We start from the raw sequence: 23,534 nt of genomic DNA on the forward strand, positions 1-23,534 counted from the left end.
CTTAATGGCCCTTGCAACTTGTATTTCTCCCTTCAAAACCCAAACAATCCCAAATTCTACCATTTATTAATTTCCAGGATTTAGGGGTATCCTCCCTAAATCTATATTTTTTTAAAAATGTGTAATAGGATAACTGAAGTGATGATATTAGAATTCCCAAGGGAATGTCAAGCAGGGAGGGAGGGGGGAAGAGAGAGAGTGGAATTCTGGGGGAGAGAGAAGATTGGAGGAGCCTTGAAAAGCCAGTTTGAATGTTGGAGGGGGAGGCAGTTGAGAGTCGGTTGAGAGCGGTGGGTTCTAGAAGGGGGCACTTGGTGGGGGACCTGAAGCTAGGCAGGTCAGCTATTCAGCTTAGGATCAATAGTCCAGTGGCCATCGCCCGGGGCATGTGGCCGTTCCATGAGAAGAGAAGAGGGGCTTTGCCAGCTGCCCAGGAACTGAATTTCCCCCATTTAGGGGGGTCATGGAGCTAAGGCTTGGCTTGTATTCCTAATGCCCAGATGCCCCACACCACACCCTCTAATTACCGTATTTTTCGCTCTATAACACGCACCCGACCATAACACGCACGTAGTTTTTAGAGGAGGAAAATCCGTAGGCATGCCACCCGTAGGCATTCCCTCCATAACACGCACAGACATTTCCCCTTACTTTCTAGGAGGAAAAAAGTGAGTGTTATGGTGCAAAAAATACGGTACCTGGAAAGCAGCTTTACAGACCTGGGCTATACCTGATTAACGTCTTCCCAAGCAACTTAAAAATGTAATGCTGGTGGTCAGTGAAAGAGGTTTAAAGACTTCTCAAGGCAAATCTAAAAGAAATGTAGTAGAAACAATTGGGAAAAGCTGGCTTGCAAGCGCTCCAGTTGGAGAACAGCCTTTACCGAAGGTGTCATGGACTTTGAAGACGCGCGAACTCAGGACGAAAGAGAGAAACAAGCTAAGAGGAAGGCATGTTCGGCAAATCCTCACCGTGAATGACTCACGCCAGGAAACCGCCAGGAAACTGTGCAAGGACGTGTGGACCCAGAATTGGCCTCCACAGTCCATTATGGACTCACTTTTAAGATTGTGTTCATGGAAGGCAATCTTACTTAGCTATGTGGGATTGCCAAAGAAGAAGGTGATAGAAATTGGGGGGCTTGTGTGCTGGAGATGGAGACCATTCTTTGGAAGCATGGCTCTGTGGAGGAAGAAGGACTTGGTATCCTCCTGGCAGAGGTGGGGAATGGATGCCCAATTCCCCTGCCCTGACATTGCTCCCCAAGAAAGCTTGGCCCACCCACTTCAAGACAAGAGCATCTCCTTTCTGCTCTCATGCAGGAAGGTTCTTCTCCCGTTCTCTGGACACTCAACTTGGAGGGTGTTCTCCCAGGCCCATGCAAATCTTTCCTGTTATTTTTATGGGAGGCTTTGGCAGCAGCCACAGTGGTGCAGACAGAGGATCTTGGAAGAAAGAAGGTATCTTTGAAGCAGGAGAGAAGTCAACGCTAAGGGCTGCTTTGAGGGAAGAATCGCTGGACGTGTGAATGGGCTGTCACAGGCCATGACAGTTTTATTGATTTATTATGCTGTAAACCGCTTTGAGATTTTTATTACAAATATAAAGCGGTATAGAAATTAAAATAAATAAATAAAATATGTGGGAAATGGATTCCCCAAGGAATTAACATACCACAATTTCCAGGGATATTTGTTTCTTATGGCACCATGGCTGTGCCCTTCCTGCCTGAGAACCTGTGAGACACAAAGGAAAATAAAAACAGAGGAAGTTACCAACCAGTAATTCACAACAGAAAATATCATCTGGGGTCCACAGCTGAGGACCTGCCAAGCTATCAACATCTGTGGACAAGGCAAGCCAGGGAGCCAAACCAGGCCGGGAAGGAGCCACGCCCAGATGGAGAAGGGGCAGTGGGGAAACATCACGAGGGACGTCAGCCGGGAACCGTCAGGATGTTGTTCGGTTCTTCATCCCGGGAGCCGGAGTTGGAGCCTCATCCCTGGAGGCGTGGCCCTGTGGAGGAAGGGGGGCATCCTATGAGAATGGGCTGTGAATGGCCAAAAACTACTGACAGAACGTCAACTCCTTTCTGCTCTCATGCAGGAAGGTTCTTCTCCCATTCTCTGGACACTCAACTTGGAGGGTGTTCTCCCAGCCCCATGCAAATCTTTCCTGTAATTTTTATGGGAGGCTTTGGCAGCAGCCACAGCGGTGCAGACAGAGGATCCTGGGAGAAAGAAGGTAGAATCGCTGGACATGTGAATGGGCTGTCACAGGCCATGAGAGGCACCAAAAGAGCATCTCTGGCTGCATGGCTTTAAAACAGGATGAGGTGAACTGAATGGAGGAGAGGGTGGTCAAAGGCTACTAGTCGTGATGGAAATACTTCAGGATAGCCTTTGGAGGAGCATTTCCTCCTACCTGATCTTATAAGCTCCCCCCACTTGGCCTCCATACGGGTGTCTGGAGTCCATCCCGGCTGGCCTAGCACAGAAGCAGCAGCCAAAGTCTCCTCTCTCTCAGAAATAACTCAAGAAACTGTTTTAATCGGAGGAAACTTTGGCTGCTGCTTCTGCGCCAAACCAGGCCAGGAAGGAGCCATGCCTGTACGGAGAAGGGGCAGTGGGGAAGTGTTGCGAGGGTTGGCAGCCGGGAACCACTGGGATGTTGTGTGGTTCTTTATCCCGGGAGCCGGAGCTGGAGCCTCATCCCTGGAGGCGTGGCCCTGTTTTATTTGTGGGGGGCCTTCAGCAGCAGCCACAGCGGTGCACAAGCGAGATCCTGCAAGAAAGAAGGAACCTTTGAGGCAGGGGAAACTTGGATGCCATGTGCTGCTTTGAGGGAAGAATCCCTGAACATGTGAATGGTCTGTCACAGACCAAACGCCAGGGACGGTGCTTCAAAAAGCCGTTGCAGGAAGTCCCAGGTGGGCAGGGGGCTCTTGGGCTCGAATCCTGTTTGTAGCCAGCGGGGTACCGAAGGGGGGCAGGTGGGCAGGCCTCCCAGGGTGCCATCCTGAATGGGGGTGACATTTGGCACCCTCTTCCCCGACCGCGACCCCCAAACCCGCAAATTGCAAGCGGCAAAGCATAGATCAGATAAAGCAATAAAATCATGCCTAGCCAGTGCACCAGTCAGGAGAAGCACACTTAGGCAGGGTTCTATGCAGAAAGACAGTCCTTTAGGTTGCTCGTGGGTGAAGGAGCCCTTTGCACAGGCTCAGACGCCCCCTGCTGAGTTTTGGGTTTCCAAGCATAAAGACCCCCCACAAAAAGGTGGAGGAGACCTGAGCAGAGCGTCTTGCCCTCTGCACCCCAACAAAAGGCAGCTTGGATGCAGGAAAAGTCATGTGCCATGCCCCCCTCTATCCAGGTGCCAAAGCCCCTACCACTGCCACTGTTTGTGACTTTCCCACTGGGTGGCCCCTGGGAGAAGAGGAGGCTGGACCAGGCAGGCCCTTGGCCTGATCCTGCAGGCCCTCCTTGTGTGTTTCCTAGGGCCCCCCTCCTCCCCACTGTCCCATGACCTCAGGGGCGAGAGGCCGTTGTCTGGGCTCCAGTCCCTCCTGGAATGCGGCGGTTCCACAGCTGAACTTCTCCCTCGCTGCAAAACAAACGGAGACATCATCAGGCTCCTGGCTCCCAGCCACGCTAGCCCCAGTCTGGGGCAGGAGGGTGGGGGACCTGGGAAGGGGCATTTCCACTTACCTGATCTTAGAAGGGCTCCCCACTTCTCCACCGTACGGGCGTCCGACCGGCCTAGCACAGAAGCAACAGCCAAAGTCTCCTCCCTCACCTGAGAAGCTGTTTTAATGGGAGGAAACTTTGGCTGCTGCTTCTGTGCCAAACCGGGCCGGGATGGAGCCATGCCCGTACAGAGGAGGGGCAGTGGGGACGCGCCGCGAGGGACGACAGCCGGGAACCGCCGGGATGTTGTTCGGTTCTTCATTCCGGGAGCCAGAGCTGGAGCCTCGTCCCTGGAGGCGTGGCCCTGTGGAGGAAGAAGGACATCACATGAGAATGGAAGCCACAGGTGGGAGAGTGTTTCTAGGACTCCCAAAACATGTTCCACAAAGATCCTTTCATTCCCTCTGCCCTCGTACCTGATGTTCGCCACGTCTCTCCAGGGATTTGGCCAGAACAAAATACGTGTTGGGGAAAGGCTCCCACACTGCAGAGAAAACAGAAACATGAGCAGGCGCCTGGCACCCTGCCATGCTAGCCCCAGTCTGGGGCATGAGGGTGGGGGACAAGGGAAGGAAGCATTCCTAAAATATGGGGCACTCTGTTGGCATTTCCACTTACCTGAGCTGGGAGCCTTTCCCCCTTTATTTTGGCCGGCCTCTCGCCTAAGGAAGAAACAAGCTCAGTTAGTATGATTGGTTAGAGGCGTTCCAGATAAATATATAGGTAATAACATGTATCTCTCTTATTCTAAGGTTCTTTATGGTAACTGAGACCACCCGTTGAGGTTGGCTAGAATCTCAAGAAAGACATTTGCATGGGATACAGAAATTAGAGAATAAGATGGGCTAAGAAGGCAAGGAGAGCCACTTCTTCTTTTGTCTGAAGGAAGGAATAACCGGGAAATGTATTCCCCATGGAATGAACATACCATGATTTCCAGTGATATTTCTTTCTGCTTCTGCCTTCCTGCCTGAGAACCTGTGAGACACAAAGGAAAATAAAAACAGAGGAAGTTACCAACCAGTAATTCACAACAGAAAATATCATCTGGGGACCTGCCAAGCTATCAACATCTGTGGACAAGGCAAGCCAGGGAGCCAAACCGGGCTGGGAAGGAGCCACGCCCGTATGGAGAAGGGGCAGTGGGGAAACATTGCGAGGGACGTCAGTCGGGAACCGCCGGGATGTTGCCCGGTTCTTCATCCTGGGAGCCGGAGCTGGAGCCTCATCCCTGGAGGCATGGCCCTGTGGAGGAAGAGGGACATCCTATGAGAATGGGCTGTGAGGGGCCAAAAACTACTGACAGAATGTCAACTCAGAAACACTTTCACCCACCCCAGCCCTATTTGATACATGTGGGGAATGGTTTCTCCATGGAATTAACATACCACATCTTCCATGGCCGTCACTCCTTTGTCCATTTGGGCCCTGCGGTACAGTAGCCTCTTAGGACCTGGGAGACAGAAAGGAAAATACACGTCACCACTGGCTGCCAATGATCGCTGCTCCTGCCTGGGCGCCTGACCCCTGGCTTGGAAGGAGGGGGGCGAGGGGGTGGTGCAAGACCGGCCTGCAACACAACAACCCAGCCCTGGTTCATGCAGGTCGGGGCCACAACCTTCCTGCACATGTGGGAAATGGATTCCGCATGGAATTAACATACCACAATTTCCAATGTTTGGTTCATTCTTTGTGCCACAGCAGCCTCCTTCCTGCCCTGGCCTTTTTCTGGGCTCCAGTCCCTCCCTGGATGCAGCAGCTCCCAGGCTGAACCTTCTCCTCACTGCAAAACAAACAGAGACATCAGCAGGCGCCTGGCTCCCAGCCACGCTATCCTCCGTCTGGGGCAGGAGGGTGGGGGACCTGGGAAGGGGCATTTCCACTTACCTGATCTTATCAGGGCTCCCCACTTCTCCACCGTACGGGCGTCCAACCGGCCTAGCACAGAAGCAACAGCCAAAGTCTCCTCCCTCTCAAAAATCACCCGAGAAGCTGTTTTAATGGGAGGAAACTTTGGCTGCTGCTTCTGTGCCAAACCGGGCCGGGATGGAGCCATGCCCATACGGAGAAGGGGCAGTGGGGACGCGCCGTGAGGGACGTCAGCCGGGAACTGTCGGGATGTCTGGTTCTTCATCCTGGGAACCGGATCTGGAGCCTCTTCCCTGGAGGCATGGCCCTGTGGAGGAAGAGGGACATCACATGAAAATGGAAGCCACAGGTGGGAGAGTGTTTCTAGGACTCCCAAAAGATGTTTCACAAGGATCCCTTCATTCCCTCTGCCCTCGTACCTGATGTTCGCCTTCCCAGCTCCCTCCCTTCCTCACTCTTCCACATCCCTCCTTCTCCTGTTTGGCACAGAGCAGCCTGGCAGCAGCCCATGGGCAGGCAAGCCAGTGGAGGCAGGGCCCTCCTGCGGTGGAGACATAGGGCCCCCGGGGGGAGCAGCCCCCAAACTTCTGTAGGGAGAGGCTGAGCGCTGGCGAGGGTGTCTGGCCAGCTGACCCAGGGGAGGAGGGGGACAGAACAAGCACCCCTGCCAGGCTGCCCATGCCCACGTCACCACTGCTTGCCAACCATCGCTGCTCCTGCCTGGGCACATAATGTCCACACCCCTGGCTTGGAAGGAGGGGGGTGAGGGGCTGGGGAGAGACAGGCCTGCTCCTCCCCCCCACCAGCACTCAATTGGCATTTCCCCCTACCTGAACTCTGAGCCTTTCCACACTTTGCCTCCCTACGGGGGTCTTTATCCTTCCCCCTGTCCCAGTACCTCTGGGGTGAGAGGCCTTTTTCTGGGCTCCAGTCCCTCCCAGGATGCAGTGACTCCCAGCCTGAACCTTCTCCTCGCTGCAAAACAAACAGAGACATCACCAGGTGCCTGGCTCCCAGCCACGCTACCCCCAGTCTGGGGCAGGAGGATGGGGGACCTGGGAGGGGGGCATTTCCTCCTACCTGATCTTATCAGCTGCCCCAACCTGAACTACTCCGTACGGGCGTCTGGGCTCCGTCCCGGCCGGCCTGGCACAGAAGCAGAAACCAAAGTCTCCTCCAGCTCCAGAATAACTCTGGAGGTGCTTTCGATGGGTGGAAATCTTGGCTGGTGCATCTGCGCCAAGTAGAGAAGGGAAGGAGCCATGCAGGCAAGGAGAACGGACGGAGGGGGAGGCAGGCGAGGGTCAGGGGCCGGGAACCGCCACGATGGTCTCTCGTTCTTCATCCCGGGAGCAGGCGCTGGAGCCTCATCCCTGGAGGTGTGGCCCCGTGGAGGAAGCAGGACATCACATGAGAATGGGCTGTGATGGGCCAAAAAACGATGGAAGGACCCCTTTGTTCCCTCTGCCCCAGTACCTGCGGGTTGTCACATCTCTCCAGGGATTTGACCAGAACAAAGTATATGTTGGGGAAAGGCTCCCTCCCTGCAAAGAAAACGGAGACATCAACAGGCTCCTAGCTCCCAGCCACACTAGCCCAGTCTGGGGCAGGAGGGGGGGGACCTGGGAAGGGGCATTTCCTCCTACCTGATCTTATCAGGGCTCCCCACTTCTCCACCGCATGGGCATCCGACCGGCCTAGCACAGAAGCAGCAGCCAAAGTCCCCTCCCTCTCAGAAATAACCCGAGAAGCTGTTTTAATGGGAGGAAACTTTGGCTGCTGCTTCTGCGCCAAACAGGGCCGGGAAGGAGCCATGCCCCACGGAGAAGGGGCAGTGGAGAAGAGGTCCGAGGGTTGGCAGCCAGGAACCGCTGGGATGTTCTCTTGCCCTTCATCCCGGGAGCTGGAGCTGGAGCCTCATCCCTGGAGGCCTGGCCCTGTGGAGGAAGCGGGATACAGTATGTGAGCCAAAGCCCACTAGAGACCTTTCCCTTGAAACCATAGGCTGTGTACCCACCATACCTTTAGGGCTCATCCCCACTTCCCCTTGGGTCATGTGCCCAGCAATCTCAGGTGTGTCAACAGATTTGCTCTTTGCTAGACCCCCCATCCTGGTTTGCAAAAGTCAGCCCAGGAATTCCTTGTCTGGCACAGTTGTGCAGCCAGTACTTTCATTGATATCCCAATTTATCAAAATTCTACCTTTTGCGTATTTCTGGGGTTTGGGGGGGGGGGTCTCCAGCAAATGTATAACACTATTTTGCCTGCACAGTTTTTAATGCCACTATTGATGTGAACCGATGCATGATTATAAAGTAAATAAAGCTTATTTTTAAAGTTCCCATGTTGATGCCTGATTCTTTCTTAAGTGGGGCAAAGGGAGGGAAGGCAGCTAGCTTCATGGCTGGACTTGCTCAAAAGAAGGTTTTGCAACCTGATACCTATCCTTTTAAGTTTGCTGTCATTTTAAAACTCTGTTTTTAAAGAACCAGGTGGAAACACTTCTTCAGGTAGACAAGACCCACACTGTGAATTGTGCTCACAAATGTACTGGGAGCCATCGTAGATCCTTTAGGACTGGTGTTCTGTGGTCCTGCCAGCTGCTCCCAGTCCCCAATCTAGCTGTTGCTAGTTCCTCTCAAATATGCCTGAGCCAATCTGATCTGAGGGGAATCCCTTCCTGTCCTCCAATATGTGGGATAACCTGTTGGGTCTTCTGTTAGAGCTTGAGCAGGACCAAACCCCATCTCCCAGGCGTCCCCTTGAAGGCAAGGCACAATCCTGGGACCCTCAACACCCAACGGTTTTCCATTTCCAAGGCACGGGGTCCCTCCCCAAATCAAGAACCTGGCATCTGAGCTCCTCCTACCTTCCTGGTTCCTCCTCATGGCTGAGTTCCTAGGACTCCACGGATCTCTGCTAATGGGAGCTGTTTCCAGAGCCCCTAACAAACTACAGTTCCCAGGATCATTGGGGAGGGAAGACACCTGCTTTTTAGAACAGGCGCTTCAGGTTACAGACTCCGCTAACCCAGAAATAGTACCTCGGGTTAAGAATTTTGCTTCAGGATGAGAACAGAAATTGCACAGTGGCTGTGTGGCAGCAGTGGGAGGCCCCATTAGCTAAAGTGGTACCTCTGGTTAAGAACAGTTTCAGGTTAAGAATGGACCTCCAGAACGAATTAAGTCCTTAACCCAAGGTACCACTGTAGTAGTAGTAGTAGTAGTTATTTGTACCCCGCCAATCTTCCTGGGTTGCCCCAGCCGCTCTGAGGTAGATAAATCCCCTTCCTGTGTGTCTGTTTGGGAGGGGCTATAGCTCAGTGGCAGAGCATAATCCGGGCACCCAGAAGGGCCTTGATTCAACTCCCTGCTTGGCTTCAGGTGTGGGGATGAGAAGGCCCAGCGTGCAGGTTCAATTCCCATCTGGGACAGCTGCATCTTCCTGCAGGGGGTTGGACTAGATGACCCTCAAGGTCCCGTCCTGCTCTGTGATTCTATGAGTCTAAGGATGCAAGAAGTATTGTCACTCCCGCTGTGCTAATCCAACAAAGGCACACAGAGAGACAGATTGAAGCTCGGCCATGGAGGGTTCTGTCGCCAGAGGTGAATATGCAGGAAAGCGGCTGGCCCTTTGCCTGGCAGAAGACCTCACCCACTGGGCTGCATAGACAGCTGCCTCAGGAGCCAGGTCCCGGGTCCCGGGAGCTCCAGACTGCCTTCCTCTGGCCTGGCTGGCAGCAGCTCACCTGGGGATCAGAGTTTCCCAAGCCTCACCTGGAGATGCTGAGGACTGACCCTGTGGCCTTCCACAGGTGCTGAGCTATGGCCTAAAAAGGCCCCTGGGTGGATCCATCCTTGGTCTATCTAGGCCAGGCTGGGAGCAACTGCTACCTGCCACCTTTTGGAGAACCTGACATGCAGCGTAAATTAATAACGCAGAGTCTTCTTCAGTAAAAGAATCAAAACTTTACTGGGTTAAAAATAAACCTGTTTGCAAATAACAGTATAGTGAACAGAGGATTAAACTAGCTTCAGAGCATACACAGTTACTGAGTCACACAGAGGCATTTGTCTCCATTGAGCACAGGCTTTCCAGAGCTCAGGCTCCATCACACACTCTGAGTCTGCCTGCAAGCAGATACTGTACTTATACAGAGAAGGACTCATCCTCAAGATGAGTCACAGTGATCAGCGTGCTGAATCAGCAGCGTAGCGTGGGTTGTCAGCACCCGGGGCAAGGCAAGTAATTTGCGCCCCTAACCCCTAACCTGCCGCCGCTGCCAGCTTCTTCTTGCTGCTGCCTGGGTTGGGGTATTTGCGGTAAGGTAGCCACGGCGGCGGCGGTGGGTCCGTGTCAGGTGATCTGAGGTGAGTTGCCGCTGGCGCTGCTGCCCAAACGACGGCACTTGCCCGGAGGAGGAGGGCAGAGAGGCGAGGAAAATGCAACATGGCCCAGCAGCTGCAACAGCAGCGGCGGCGGCGGGGCTGTGAGGAGGGGCTGCCTGGCGCGCCCTCCGCGGCCCTGGCGCACGGGGACCGCGGCGAGCGCTGAGAGCCGCTGCCTGCCGGACACCTTCAGCCCGGACGCGCGCACAGCTCTGCTACAGCCTGCGCCCGAGGCACTTCGGAGGCGGCGAGCGCGCCCCCCCAGATGTTGCGCCCGGTGCGGCCGGCCCCCCCTGCACCCCCCCACGCTACGCCACTGTGCTGAATGATTCTTCAGCTTTTCAGCACTTCACAACATTTCTAGACTCCTTTACTGCTTCTGCTCTCAAATACCTTTGTCACATGACAGAACCATTGCCAGGCAGTTGACAGCTTGGATGAGCAGCCCAAGGCCCACAACCAAATTCTGTGCATCGGGAATCGGCAAAAAGATTTCGTATGATTAATCCCAAATGCGTAAGACTTTATGAATCATCAACCCCATACGTTGACATCAGAAGAGCAACATGGTGAGCTTGGTTCTGCTCTTGGGTCTTAAGTATATATGGCGCCATGGTGCAAAGATCCCTCCGGCGCCCCCCTCCCCGTTTCCCAGAGTTGCCGACATTTACAGCGCTGCTTTAGCAAAGCGGGCGAGGGCAGCTGATGGTGGGAGGCGCCGCGTCCAGCCCCTGCCTCTTCCCTGGTGCCCTCCAGAACTTGGTGCCCGGGCGCCCCACACCACTTGCCTCTATGGGCAAGATGCCCCTGGTTTTGCTTATTCTTAATTGGGAGAGTTCTTGGTGTTTAACACAACTGTGAGGCTGTGAAAATTTCACTGTGTGTTTTGTTCCCTTTTTGTTAGTTATTCCCATTACAGAAGAAGAGGAGGGTAGGGCTCTTTGTCTCCCTGCCCATCCCTTTCCCCACAGAAGCAGCCTGAAGGTAGCAATTGCGAGTCACAATAATAGGGAAAGGTATAAGCTGGCTTCAGTGGGGCAGAACCAACCACCTAGAATGTATTTGGAAAATATATGTGCGGAAGATGCCCTCCTGTTGCTGATGGCTAGTGTGCCTTGGGGCCCATGCAGACCAGAAAGAAGGAAACAGATCCTGGGACAAATTTTTCATTACTTTCTTCCTGCTCCTGGTTGTCCAACTCTTAGAGTTCTAAATGAGTGATGGGAAGCAGTCTCTCTTCAGGGTGAGGCATTTGTCCCTGCAGGATGCAACTTAGTGGGTCATCGCAACCCCTCAGATGCAGGCCATTCACAGCATTTGTATGAAAATCAAAGAACTGTACAGTTGGAGGGTACACTGGGGGTCATCTAGTCCAACCCCCTCCATTGCAGGGAGTTGGACTGGATGATCCTTGGGGTCTCTTCCAGCTCTACTATTCTTGGATCCCTTCTATGCCCATATACTCGGAGACTAAAGGTTTAGTTGTACCCAGTTCTTTCCAGTCCAATTTTCCCCACGCGGTTCTGACCAGCTCGAGAGCGGACTCCCTTCTTTCACTGCCACTTTTCAAAAGTTGTTCCACGAATTCTTTGAATTCGCTCTCCTTATTGGGATTAAATTTGGGAAGCTTTCTCACTCCGGGGACAGTCTTAGAGGCTGTGTGCTGATGAGCTGATCTCTCCCCCTGCTGCCACGGCCCGTTTCCCAAATTGAGACAGCCTAAACTCTTCAGAGCTTGGGTTGCCCCGGTGGGGAGCTCGGTTTTTGTTTTGTTGCATTTACAGAAAATTTTACTCATTGTTTTTAAAAGATGGCATGTCATCCAGCACAAGGAAAGAAAGATTAAACAGCAAATACCTGGGTTATATATGGCAAAGAACAAGAACATTCAATCTAAAATGCCCCTTTTCTATAGACTTCTTAATGTCTACAGTTCCACAGTTGCAGACGTGAAACAGTAACTGCCCTGAATAGAAATATTTCCCATTTTTTTTAAAAAAATACCCAGTTGCAAGACATTTGTAATGACAGTAAACACAGAACAAAAGTAATATATTGAAGCATTTAATGTGCCTTGTTTTCATCAAGGTAGGTGAGACATTGTGTGTATCAAAACAAGTGCTGTACAGCTACTGCTTATATGGTTTACTTGAACCCACAGGGACACAGGTAAGAAACATTTTCATGAACAGAAGGATGGAGGATGTGCGCATTATAAGAAACCAAGTTTGTGTTCAACCAAAAGATGAGGATCTCCCATTCCTTCACTCTGTGCCGGGTTGTTCAGAATATCCTCAAAACCGATGCAGTCACAGTTGCCTTTCCAGATATCCAGGGACAAGTTAGAACTAGGAAGGAAAGGAAGATGCTGGACCTGCTTCGCTGCTTGGAATTCCATCTGCAGCTTCAGCAGTGCATGCAGCCCCGGAATATTTCTCAGAGTAGAAAAATTCATCTTATCTTGATTTAGCAACAACAACAACAAAATTATCCAGTGTGTCCAAAGGATGAACAGGGAAAAGTTCACGCTTCACATTTGTAAAGCCTCTATTTATCACATCACAGCTTTCAAATGCTTCAGCAGCTGACAAATCAGAAACCGGAATACAGTCCTTCAGCTGAGATCCATCCACTCTGGAATTCAGTCCTCAAGCTGTGTTTTTTTTATAAAAAAGGGGGGAGAAGGACAGTGGTCAAAGACAATGGGAGCTGTAGTGAAGCAACCCCTGTAGGAAGACCCCCAGCCTTCTCCCCGCCCCCTGCAAAGGTTCCCTTCCTCTTACCTGGTCTTTTGGGGGGAGGCTTGGGCAGCAGCCACAGCGGTGCACGATCAAGATCCTGCAAGAAAGAAGGGAGCTTTGAAGCACTGCTTCTTGGGCTCAAATCCTGTTGGCTGCTTTCGCAGTGGCATCTGGGTGGCCCCTGGAAGAAGAGGAGGCTGGACCAGACGGGCCCTTGCCCTGATCCTGCAGGCCCTCCTTGTGTGTTTCCTAAGGCCCCCCTCCTCCCCACTGTCCCATTACCTCAGGGGCGAGAGGCCGTCGTCTGGGCTCCAGTCCCTCCCAGAATGCGGCGGTTCCACGGCTGAACTTCTCCCTCGCTGCAAAACAAACGAAGACATCATCAGGCTCCTGTCTCCCAGCCACCCTAGTCCCAGTCTGGGGCAGGAGGGTGGGGGACCTGGGAAGGGGCATTTCCACTTACCTGATCTTAGAAGGGCTCCCCACTTCTCCACCGTACGGGCGTCCGACCGGCCTAGCACAGAAGCAACAGCCAAAGTCTCCTCCCTCACCTGAGAAGCTGTTTTAATGGGAGGAAACTTTGGCTGCTGCTTCTGTGCCAAACCGGGCCGGGATGGAGCCATGCCCGTACGGAGGAGGGGCAGTGGGGACGCGCCGCGAGGGACGACAGCCGGGAACCGCCGGGATGTTGTTCGGTTCTTCATCCCGGGAGCCGGATCTGGAGCCTCATCCCTGGAGGCGTGGCCCTGCAGAGGAAGAAGGACATCACATGAGAATGGAAGCCACAGTGGGACTCCCCAAACATGTTTCACAAAGATCCCTTCATTCCCTCTGCCCTCGTACCTGATGTTCGCCACGTCTCTCCAGGGATTTGGCCAGAACAAAATACGTGTTGGGGAAAGGCTCCCACACTGCAAAGAAAAAAGAAACATGAGCAGGCGCCTGGCTCCCTGCCATGCTAGCCCCAGTCTGGGGCATGAGGGTGGGGGACAAGGGAAGGAAACATTCCTAAAATATGGGGCACTCTATTGGCATTTCCACTTACCTGAGCTGGGAGCCTTTCCCCCTTTGCTCTGGCCGGCCTCTCGCCTAAGGAAGAAACAAGCTCAGTTAGTATGATTGGGGGGGGGGGGACAGGGAGAATTCTGGGCTTGATCTCCACCAGAGCCAGAATACCCAATGGACGGAGCAGGCACCAGCTTATGGGCCAGGAAACAATGGATCAGAATAAGTACTGTTTGTTTTGCCTATTAATTATTGTAGGTTGCTAAAATCAAAAACGTATCAGGATATGATTTGCAAGGAGCCCAGGGATATTTTGACTGCCTAGGGGCCTCCACAGGTTTTAATCTGGAACTGTGCCCAACCAAGGGCCAACTTTGGGCTCTCAGATGTCAAGGGCACCCTGTAGGCAGAGCCGTAGCTGGGTGATCTTGCGCCCCTGGAGAACCATCCAGATCACGCCCCCTAGCCACGGACAAATGAGCTCTTCTTTCTGCCTCTCCTCCAACCCTCCACCCATTCAGTTCACCCTCTATTAAAAACCTTTTCTTATGAGGCAATAGCCCAGTGTGAGCGCAACAGCCATGCCATCCTCAGACTGCCCCACCCCTGCCACAGAAGGGCACAGCATACCTGCAGATGTTGGTTTTGGACGTGGCACCGCTGGGCTGCTGCTTGGCTGGAGCCCTAACCGGCGCTTCCAAACCACGGCCCTGCGAAGGAAGAAGGACATTTTACTCTCCTGCCATAGGCATCCACTCTAGGGGACAGGGGTCCCAGGGGCCCTCCCCAAAGATTTTCTTCTGGGGCAGATCGCCCTCCATATTGTCTCTCCCCCCAGCCACATCAGGGGGCGGCCAGCCAGCGGAGGGACATAGGGGGCAGGTGGGAGGGCAAAGGCCGCTCCCTGCAAGGCCCTTTCCACCTGGCCTGGGGGGCGAGGCCCAGCCCCACCTGCCAGCCCCACTGAAGAGGCGCCTCCTGAGGCCAGAGGAACATCACCCAGTTATTGTTTTATTGATTTATTATGCTGTAAACCGCTTTGAAATTTTTATTTAAAATATAAAGCGGTATAGAAATATAAATAAATAAATATGTGGGAAATGGATTCCCCATGGAATTAACATACCACGACTTCTAGTGGTTCCCCACGGCGCCACAGCAGCTGCTGTGACCTTCCTTTCTGAGAAGCTGTGAGACAGAAAGGAAAATAAAAACAGCGGAAGTTACCAAGCAGTAATTCACAACAAAAAATATCATCTGGGGACCACAGCTGAGGACCTGCCAAGTGGACAAGGCAAGCCAAGGAGCCAAGCCACATGCATCAGTGATGGGTGACGCTAATAATAATAATAATAATAATAATAATAATAATAATGCCATTCATCTCCTCCGGGCCATCTACCTTCAGGATTCATTTGATTGTCAGAGTGATGATAAACTCTCTCAAGTCTCTCACCGTTATCTGACAGGCATCCCTCTTGCAGGGCACTATAAGGCTTGCTTGCAAAGCAGCACTTTGTGACATCAGCTAGCAAACAGGGGCCAGGTTGTCAGGCAGATGAATTAAGAAAAACAAATTTGGGGGGGGGGGGGTCAAAGTGTGCTGGGATGAGGCCACCGTGGGTTAGGCCAGAGGGTGCTGTTGGGGTGTGTGGTTATGCCTCCCCTGGTTCTGCATCTTGCTCCCCCAACCCTTCCTTTAGCTGCTTAAGTTGGAAGGGATGCATCTACTCCAACCCCCAACAATGCCAGGATCCTGCCCATAGCCAGCCCTGGCTGGGCTCCAAACTCCGACCATCTTCTTACCAGCCAGATACACAGAACCCTTGCAATTCTGCCTGGGCTGGAGAAAGGGGAGAGAGATATTTTGCTCTCTGTCTCTCAGAGCATGGATATGAGAGCCACACCATGCAGCCCTCTCAATATCTCAAGGACCATCACAGGGAGAAGGGAGAAAGCCTGTTTTCTCCTGCTCCAGAAGCTCTCAGGACCTGAAGCTGTGGCTTCAAGCTACAAGAAAGGCGATTCTGAATCAAATTCAGGAAAAGCTTTCTGACAGCAAGAGCTGTTTGACAGTGGGAAGAAATCCCTCAGTGGGCAGTAGACTCTCCTTCCTTGGAGGTTGGATGGCCATCTGCCATGAATGCTTTAGCTGAGATACCTGCATTGCAGGGAGTTGGTCTAGATGACCCTCGGGGTCTCTCCCAATTCTACAATTCTATAATCCTGTGGGGTTCCAGGTTCTCACCTTTGCGAAATTCAGCCATAGTTGTAGAAAGAGTGCAGTACACAGCAGTGGAGCAGAGTCAGGCTATTAAAGCGAGTCTGAATGTTGGTGGGGAGGCGGTTGAGAGTTGGTTGAGAGTGGTGGGTTCTAGAAGGGGGGGGGGCAAGCAACGGCTTCCGATTGGCTGCAGGAGCTGCCTGCTCTCAGAAGGAAGCCAGGTCAGATGTTGGGCTTCCAAAGAACGTTCCCAAGCCGGACACTCACTTATAATTATTTTATTTGTTGAATTTATATTGCACCCTTTCTCCCGAAAGAGGCCAGAATGACATGGGATGTGGGTCTATTCTTGGCAGTTTCCTGTAGATATGACACAGCTGAGGCGCAACTGGGGACACTGTGTGAATAAAAACCACTGACTAAGTGCCAAAACTTACCTGCTTCTTTAGATGTGTGTCAGCAATGCAGACAGCAGTGGCTAGCTTTCCTATTCTGTTGGATTGCTGCTATATTCTGGCTTCCTCACATATAAATGTGGCAGACACACTTAAAGAACAAATACTGTTGCTTCCATCATGCCTACTTGGACCCATCAACCCTTACATCCATGCCCTATGTTGCATGCTTAAATAATTCAATAAATAAACTCAAACAACAACTGTGGAGCTGGTAAAAATTCACTGTGTTTTGCTCCTTTATTGTTAGTTATTCCCCTTGCAGAAGAAGAAGAGGAGGGTGGGGCTCTTCGTCTCCCTGCCCATCCCTTTCCCCACAGAAGCGGCCTTCCACTTTCCTTTCACTTGGCAGAATCAGGCCCCACAGGTTTAATCAGGCCCCACAGCTTTTATCCAAGGGCCAATTCTGACTATCCTGTACTATCTGTACCCAGTTTACTGTACCGTCCTCTAAGGAGGCCTTTCCCATCCACTGTCCTGTTTTCCAAAGCGTGTTACTGGTAACGATGGCATGTTAATTCCATGGGGAATCCATTCCTCACAAGGAGGGATTGGGCTGTGGGGGAGGCAGCAGTGTGAGGATGGGAGGGAACTGGGAAGGAGAAAATATTGAGGGTGATGTGCCCCAGAAGAACATTATTGGGGATGGACCTGTCCCCCAGAGTGGATTCCTATGCCGGAAGAATATTATGTCCTTCCTTCGCAGGGCCATGGTTTGGGACAGGTTCTGGCCAAGCAGCAGCAGCAGCCCAGCGGTGCCATGGGGAGACCCAGAATTTGTAGGCATGCTGCGCTTGGCTGGCCAGGATGGAGCCAACACAGAGATATGTAGGCAAAGTGGGGAGAGCTTTTAAGATCAGGTAAGTGGAAATGCCCCTTCCCAGGTCCCCCACCCTCCTGCCCCAGACTGGGGCTAGCGTGGCTGGGAGCCAGGCGCCTGATGATGTCTCCGTTTGTTTTGCAGCGAGGGAGAAGTTCAGCCGTGGAACCGCCGCATTCCGGGAGGGACTGGAGCCCAGACGACGGCCTCTCGCCTCTGAGGTACTGGGACAGGGGGAAGGGAAATTTAATTTTATTACTAAATTAACTTGGATTTTATTTTATTTTTTTTAAAAAATAAAGCCTCTACGACAGACCATTGATAAGTTACAGCTGTTTCAATGACTCAAAGTGAAAATGACATGGCGGCCAAATTGATGATGTCATATTTCATACACCCACCACTCATATTTACGAAGACTGACATATTTTGCTTGTACAGTGGTACCTCAGGTTACATATGCTTCAGGTTACAGACACTTCAGGTTACAGACTCCGCTAACCCAGAAGTATTACCTCGGGTTAAGAACTTTGCTTCAGGATGGGAACAGAAATCATGCTTCAGCGGCACGGCATCAGCAGGAGGCCCCAGTAGCTAAAGTGGTGCTTCAGGTTAAGAAGTTTCAGGTTAAGAACGCCCTCCGGAACGAATTAAGTACTTAACCTGAGGTACCGCTATATAGGTAGTACGCTTTCAAAAAACTCACCAGGGCTCTTTTGGCATTCAAGGGTAAATAAAAACTGGTCTAGCTCTTGGACTAGAAAGATTCCTGAAGGCACTTCTGGCTGGTATTGTTAGTGCTCTTGTTGAAGGCTTTTTTGTTCTGTGCAAAAGATTACACATGTTGTAGCCAGTTACCCAAAAATGTCCTGTCCCTCACACCAGCCTGGTAGCTAGGCAGCTATTTCCAGGTCTGTGCTAGGATTCACAGCCCAGTGTGAATTTCATAGAATCATAGAGTTGGAAGAGACCACAAGGGCCATCGAGTCCAACCCCCTGCCAAGCAGGAAACACCATCAGAGCACTCCTGACATATGGTTGTCAAGCCTCTGCTTCAAGACCTCCAAAGAAGGAGACTCCACCACACTCCTTGGCAGCAAATTCCACTGTCGAACAGTTCTTACTGTCAGGAAGTTCTTCCTAATGTTTAGGTGGAATCTTCTTTCTTGTAGTTTGGATCCATTGCTCCGTGTCCGCTTCTCTGGAGCAGCAGAAAACAACCTTTCTCCCTCCTCTATGTGACATCCTTTTATATATTTGAACATGGCTATCATATCACCCCTTAACCTCCTCTTCTCCAGGCTAAACATGCCCAGCTCCCTTAGCCGTTCCTCATAAGGCATCGTTTCCAGGCCTTTGACCATTTTGGTTGCCCTCCTCTGGACACGTTCTAGTTTGTCAGTGTCCTTCTTGAACTGTGGTCCCCAGAACTGGACACAGTACTCCAGGTGAGGTCTGACCAGAGCAGAATACAGTGGCACTATTACTTCCCTTGATCTAGATGCTATACTCCTATTGCTGCAGCCCAGAATTGCATTGGCTTTTTTAGCTGCCGCGTCACACTGTTGGCTCATGTCAAGTTTGTGGTCAACCAAGACTCCTAGATCCTTTTGACATGTACTGCTCTCAAGCCAGGTGTCACCCATCTTGTATTTGTGCCTCTCATTTTTTTTGCCCAAGTGCAATACTTTACATTTCTCCTTGTTAAAATTCATCTTGTTTGTTTTGGCCCAAATTCTTGTTTGAATTTGAACTCCAACGTTTGTTTTGCGAGTTTGCTTTTATCTGTATTTCGGTTTTTCATAATGTTCTGTTAAGCACCCTTGTAAAACATTCTTGAAGAGTGGGATATAAATTTATAAGAGGCAAAATACCTTCCCTACAGGACTTCCGGGTTAGCGCCATCGGCAATGGCAGAATTCCTCTGATTCAGAGGAACCCGCTCCGTTAAAATCGGGTCGTGCCGCCGCAGCGAAGGCGGAGACCCTCTAAAAATCCCAGGCGGGGGAAGCCTGGGAACGTGGGATTCGGCTCACACCAGGAGCGCCCCCCCTTTCCGCACGCAAACCCCTTTTCGGGGGCTCCGAATTGACGCGGTGTGAGTGGCGCGGTGTTTCAAATCGACTGCTATTTTTGCGGAGTGAAGCCGCACAGCCATTGCCGGAGAGTGCTGACTTCTTTATGTGGACATTCGGATTTCAAACAACAACCCGTGAGTAGTATGGAAACTGGACTTTTAAAAAAATATTCTCAAATTCGGAACGATCGGGGAAGGTCCAAACAGGAAGTCCGCCTCCCCTTTCTGTAAACAATTTAAAGCAAAGAACCTGTCAACTAAGGTCGTGGAGAGTCTTTTCTTTCTTTTTTCTTAAAGGATTTTAATTCTACGGATTGACACTATAAGAGATTTTATTTGGAAGCAGGGGAGTCTGCAGGAAAGAATTAAATTTGGGAATTGATGTGCCACCACCACCCCGGACCCGGGAGTGGTCTGTGAGAGCCCGCTGACGAACTATAGAACAATTTGACAGCTGTCAAGCTAGCTGTCAAGACATAAAAAGAGGACTTTGTTTCTGCTGTCTATATTTGCTACAAGTTTGCTTTTGAAAAGAAGAAAGTACTGTTACAATTTAACTGGACTTTTGGATCTGTGCTGAATGGAGTTAAAAGAAACTTAAATTCCCCTAGAGGGAGCTTTGGGAAATTGCAGAGAATGGCTGTCGGAGAGGAACTGAATAGGGCATTTTTTCTCTTGGGAAAGCTGCAAGGTCAAATTGATGTTTTTGACTACAAATGTTACAACTCTGGACACAAGAGTGAAAACCATCATTGGATTTGATAAGAACTTGGCACAGGAATTTTATTCAACTGAGCAAACAGGGAAATTTGAGAAGAATTATGTTGTCTCTGAAGAGAAGGAAGAGGGAGCCGTAACCCTGCAGATGCGAAAGGAGAGCTGCAATTTGAGGCCTGATATGATGGCAACAAGGGGACGCAGGTGGCGCTGTGGGTTAAAGCCTCAGCGCCTAGGACTTGCCGATCGAAAGGTCGGCGGTTCGAATCCCTGCGGCGGGGTGCGCTCCCGCTGCTCGGTCCCAGCGCCTGCCAACCTAGCAGTTCGAAAGCACCTCCGGGTGCAAGTAGATAAATAGGGACCGCTTACCAGCGGGAAGGTAAACGGTGTTTCCGTGTGCGGCTCTGGCTCGCCAGAGCAGCGATGTCACGCTGGCCACGTGACCCGGAAGTGTCTCCGGACAGCGTTGGCCCCTGGCCTCTTAAGTGAGATGGGCGCACAACCCCAGGGTCTGTCAAGACTGGCCCGTACGGGCAGGGGTACCTTTACCTTTACCTTTATGATGGCAACAAGAGGAAATGAAGATGGAAGTTTGGCCTGAATTGGAAAGTGAAAGATGGAGATCTTCTTATGTGGAGATCAGACGACCCTAGGATTACAAATTTGATTCAGGTCAAAGTTGGAGCTTTGGGGACATTTGGATTTGAAAGGAGAATGAAACAAGATTTGGAATACCCCATAGGCCTTACTTTTAAGTACGGAGGATGGGCTGGAAGGAAGGTGGATGCTGTTGGGTTGGAGCTTCCCCGAGATTTGGCTTTGAATACTAAGGACTATCAAAAAGACTGGCAGAGGGTACATGAGAGAGATTTAAGAGCCTCTGATGTAAGATCTCCGGGCTGATGGCTTCTTGAGATTGATGGACTTATGTTGGGGACTGAAACCGGAAAGGGGGGATAGGTGGAATGGAAATTGGGATCTCAAAGGGTATATAATATAAACTTGTTTTTGTTTTGTTTTTTGTTGTTAAAGAGTTGGGAAATTCGTGGAAGGGAATTTTTTTTTTCGACCTTAGAGAAACGTCTCAAGAATAAGTACTGATATATAGGTTTGGATGAGAGTAAAGATTAGATAAAGTAAAAGTGGTTTTTAAAAATAAATTAAATAATGAAAATAAGGTTGGAAGGATTTGCAGAAATAACGATTTGAACTAGAATACAAAAATAGGAGGTGTGAGGAAGTCAAGGAAATAAGCAAAGGAAGAAAGTTATGCAAAGGTTTAATCTGGTCTTTTTTTTCTAAGTGAGGGTATTTTTCTTTTGTGTTGTTGGTGTATTTTTTATGTATTGTGTATTTTTCCTCTTTTCTTTCTTTTTCATTTTGTAACTTTTAAACTTTGAATAAATATTTTTTTTAAAAAAAAAAAAAAACCTTCCCTACAACAGAGCTTTTCTGGACGGCGTGGGGCTTACTTCGTGCCCAATATTCCTTATTGGTGTGGCAAAGGATGGGCCATGTCGAAATAACACCAACCTGGACATTGAAGGGAGCACATCTACAGCAGCAGCTGTGGGAGGACCAGACACAAGGACTTCCCATGATGTTTTTAAAAAATAAACATAACATGTCTAGCATTTAATAAACTATTCCATTGAATCAGGGATGCTCAAAACAAAACAACAAAAAAACACGCATGGAGGCTCCACCCTGAAACAATATTCAGCACCCACATTTGTGCTCTGGGCGTAGGGGAATCACCATCCACACCATATTCTGGAGGGACAAAAAAAACTACTCCTTCAGGCCGAGAGCAGTGACATATGTAGGCTGCATGATATGCTAAAACAAACATTTTCAAAAATATTAATATAGAATTTGCATTGAAAGACAGGACTTTTGAGGAAAGGGGTGGGACTTCCAGTGAAAAGAGGGCGGGGCACAGGTGGTCTGCCTTCTCATCTTCTCATCTGCAAGTCAGAAAGACGTTCACACTGTGAAAAAGAAAGTCCAGGTATGGCCAGTTAATCCAATTCAAAGCTGGAAGCTTTCAATGTGGACTGTGCTAGATATAAGGTGCAGAGAACAGGTTTCTGATGAGTTGGAATAATAACGAGAGTCACTTGGCTTTTGGAATTAGGCCAAATGTCAGACTCAACTTCTCAAAATCCTTATTTTCTATCCAGTTTTTTAAAAATTTGACTTATCCCTACAAGCAAGTTAACAGGAAACTTGGGACAGTAGAATTTAACGTTAGGAACCCTAGACAAAGCATTATATAGTTGGTGGAATAGCATAGCCCAAGCCAGATGTGATAGCCAGACGTTTCCGAGCACAATTCAAAGTGTTGGTGCTGACCTTTAAAGCCCTAAACGGCCTCGGCCCAGTATACCTGAAGGAACGTCTCCACCCCCGTCGTTCAGCCCGGACTCTGAGGTCCAGTGCCGAGGGCCTTCTGGCAGTTCCCTCATGTTGAGAAGCGAAGTTACAGGGAACTAGGCAGAGGGCCTTCTTGGTGGTGGCACCCGCCCTGTGGAATGCCCTCCCACCAGATGTCAAAGAGAACAACAACTACCAGACTTTTAGACGACATCTGAAGGCAGCCCTGTTTAGGGAAGCTTTTAATGTTTGATGCATTACTGTATTTTAATATTGTGTTGGAAGCCGCCCAGAGTGGCTGGGGAAACCCAGCTAGATGGGTTTGGTATTAATAATAATAATAATAATAATAATAATAATAATTACAGTGGTACCTCAGGTTACATACGCTTCAGGTTACAGACTCCGCTAACCCAGAAATAGTGCTTCAGGTTAAGAAATTTGCTTCAGGATGAGAACAGAAATTGTGTTCCGGTGGCGTGGCGGCAGCAGGAGGCCCCATTAGCTAAAGTGGTGCTTCAGGTTAAGAACAGTTTCAGGTTCAGAACGGACCTCCGGAACGAATTAAGTAATTAACCCGAGGTACCACTGTAGTATTATTATTATTATTATTATTATTATTATTATTAGACTTAAATAATACCAACAACAGGGGAGACAAAGGCATTTTATGCTTCTCAAGAACGTTAAGTTTCGAAATATCAAACGACACCTGGGTGATTAGTTTTATTAATGCGCGCGATTTATGTAACAAAGATATAAACTGTACAAAAGAAAAGGAGGCGCATCGATTGGTGCTGAATGGAGCAGGGTAAGGAGAGGACACGGGACCCAACACCTATATTGCTATACAGACCCATTGCCAGTCCTTTCCACCTCCACTCTGGGCACAAACGGCCCCTTTTACGGAAGTTTTGCAGTCTTTAGAGTAGCTCTGTCTCTGTGCCTAGTACTGCCCGCAGCATCCCACCAGCAAGGCAGCAGCAAAGGCTATTTAGCACACCAAATAACAACATGGCTCTGTGCCACTTGCTCAGTGCAGGATGGCATCTTAAGTTGCAGCAACGTTTAGTTAAGCCACCGAAGGAGCCTGTCAAGCTATCAGTTCAGCCAAAGAAATGACAAGATCAGAAGGGAACTTGTGCAATAAAAATAATTAGAAAAACATACAAC

General features: G+C 50.4%; 1 protein-coding gene across 11 annotated transcripts in view; it reads right to left on the minus strand.

Moving 5' to 3' along the window:
* Positions 1-15,075, minus strand: part of LOC307200846 (uncharacterized protein) — a 238,548-nt gene extending 223,473 nt beyond the window's left edge. Inside the window, exons 1-8 of one of the 11 annotated variants that reach the window (XM_079949859.1) lie at positions 14,819-15,074; positions 14,323-14,402; positions 13,733-13,776; positions 13,531-13,598; positions 13,151-13,433; positions 12,970-13,046; positions 12,730-12,784; positions 12,275-12,599 (exon numbers count right to left, since the gene is read on the minus strand). In XM_079949859.1, coding sequence (XP_079805985.1) covers positions 12,595-12,599; positions 12,730-12,784; positions 12,970-13,046; positions 13,151-13,433; positions 13,531-13,598; positions 13,733-13,776; positions 14,323-14,402; positions 14,819-15,010 — 804 coding nt within the window. In that variant the 5' untranslated portion in view covers positions 15,011-15,074 and the 3' untranslated portion in view covers positions 12,275-12,594. The other 10 variants (XM_079949857.1, XM_079949860.1, XR_013832447.1 and 7 more) reach the window with 10 other exon arrangements.
* Between the last annotated feature and the right edge of the window lie 8,459 nt (positions 15,076-23,534).

Source organism: Podarcis cretensis (assembly GCF_951804945.1).
Source record: "Podarcis cretensis genome assembly, chromosome: 13".
Lineage (NCBI taxonomy): Eukaryota > Metazoa > Chordata > Lepidosauria > Squamata > Lacertidae > Podarcis > Podarcis cretensis.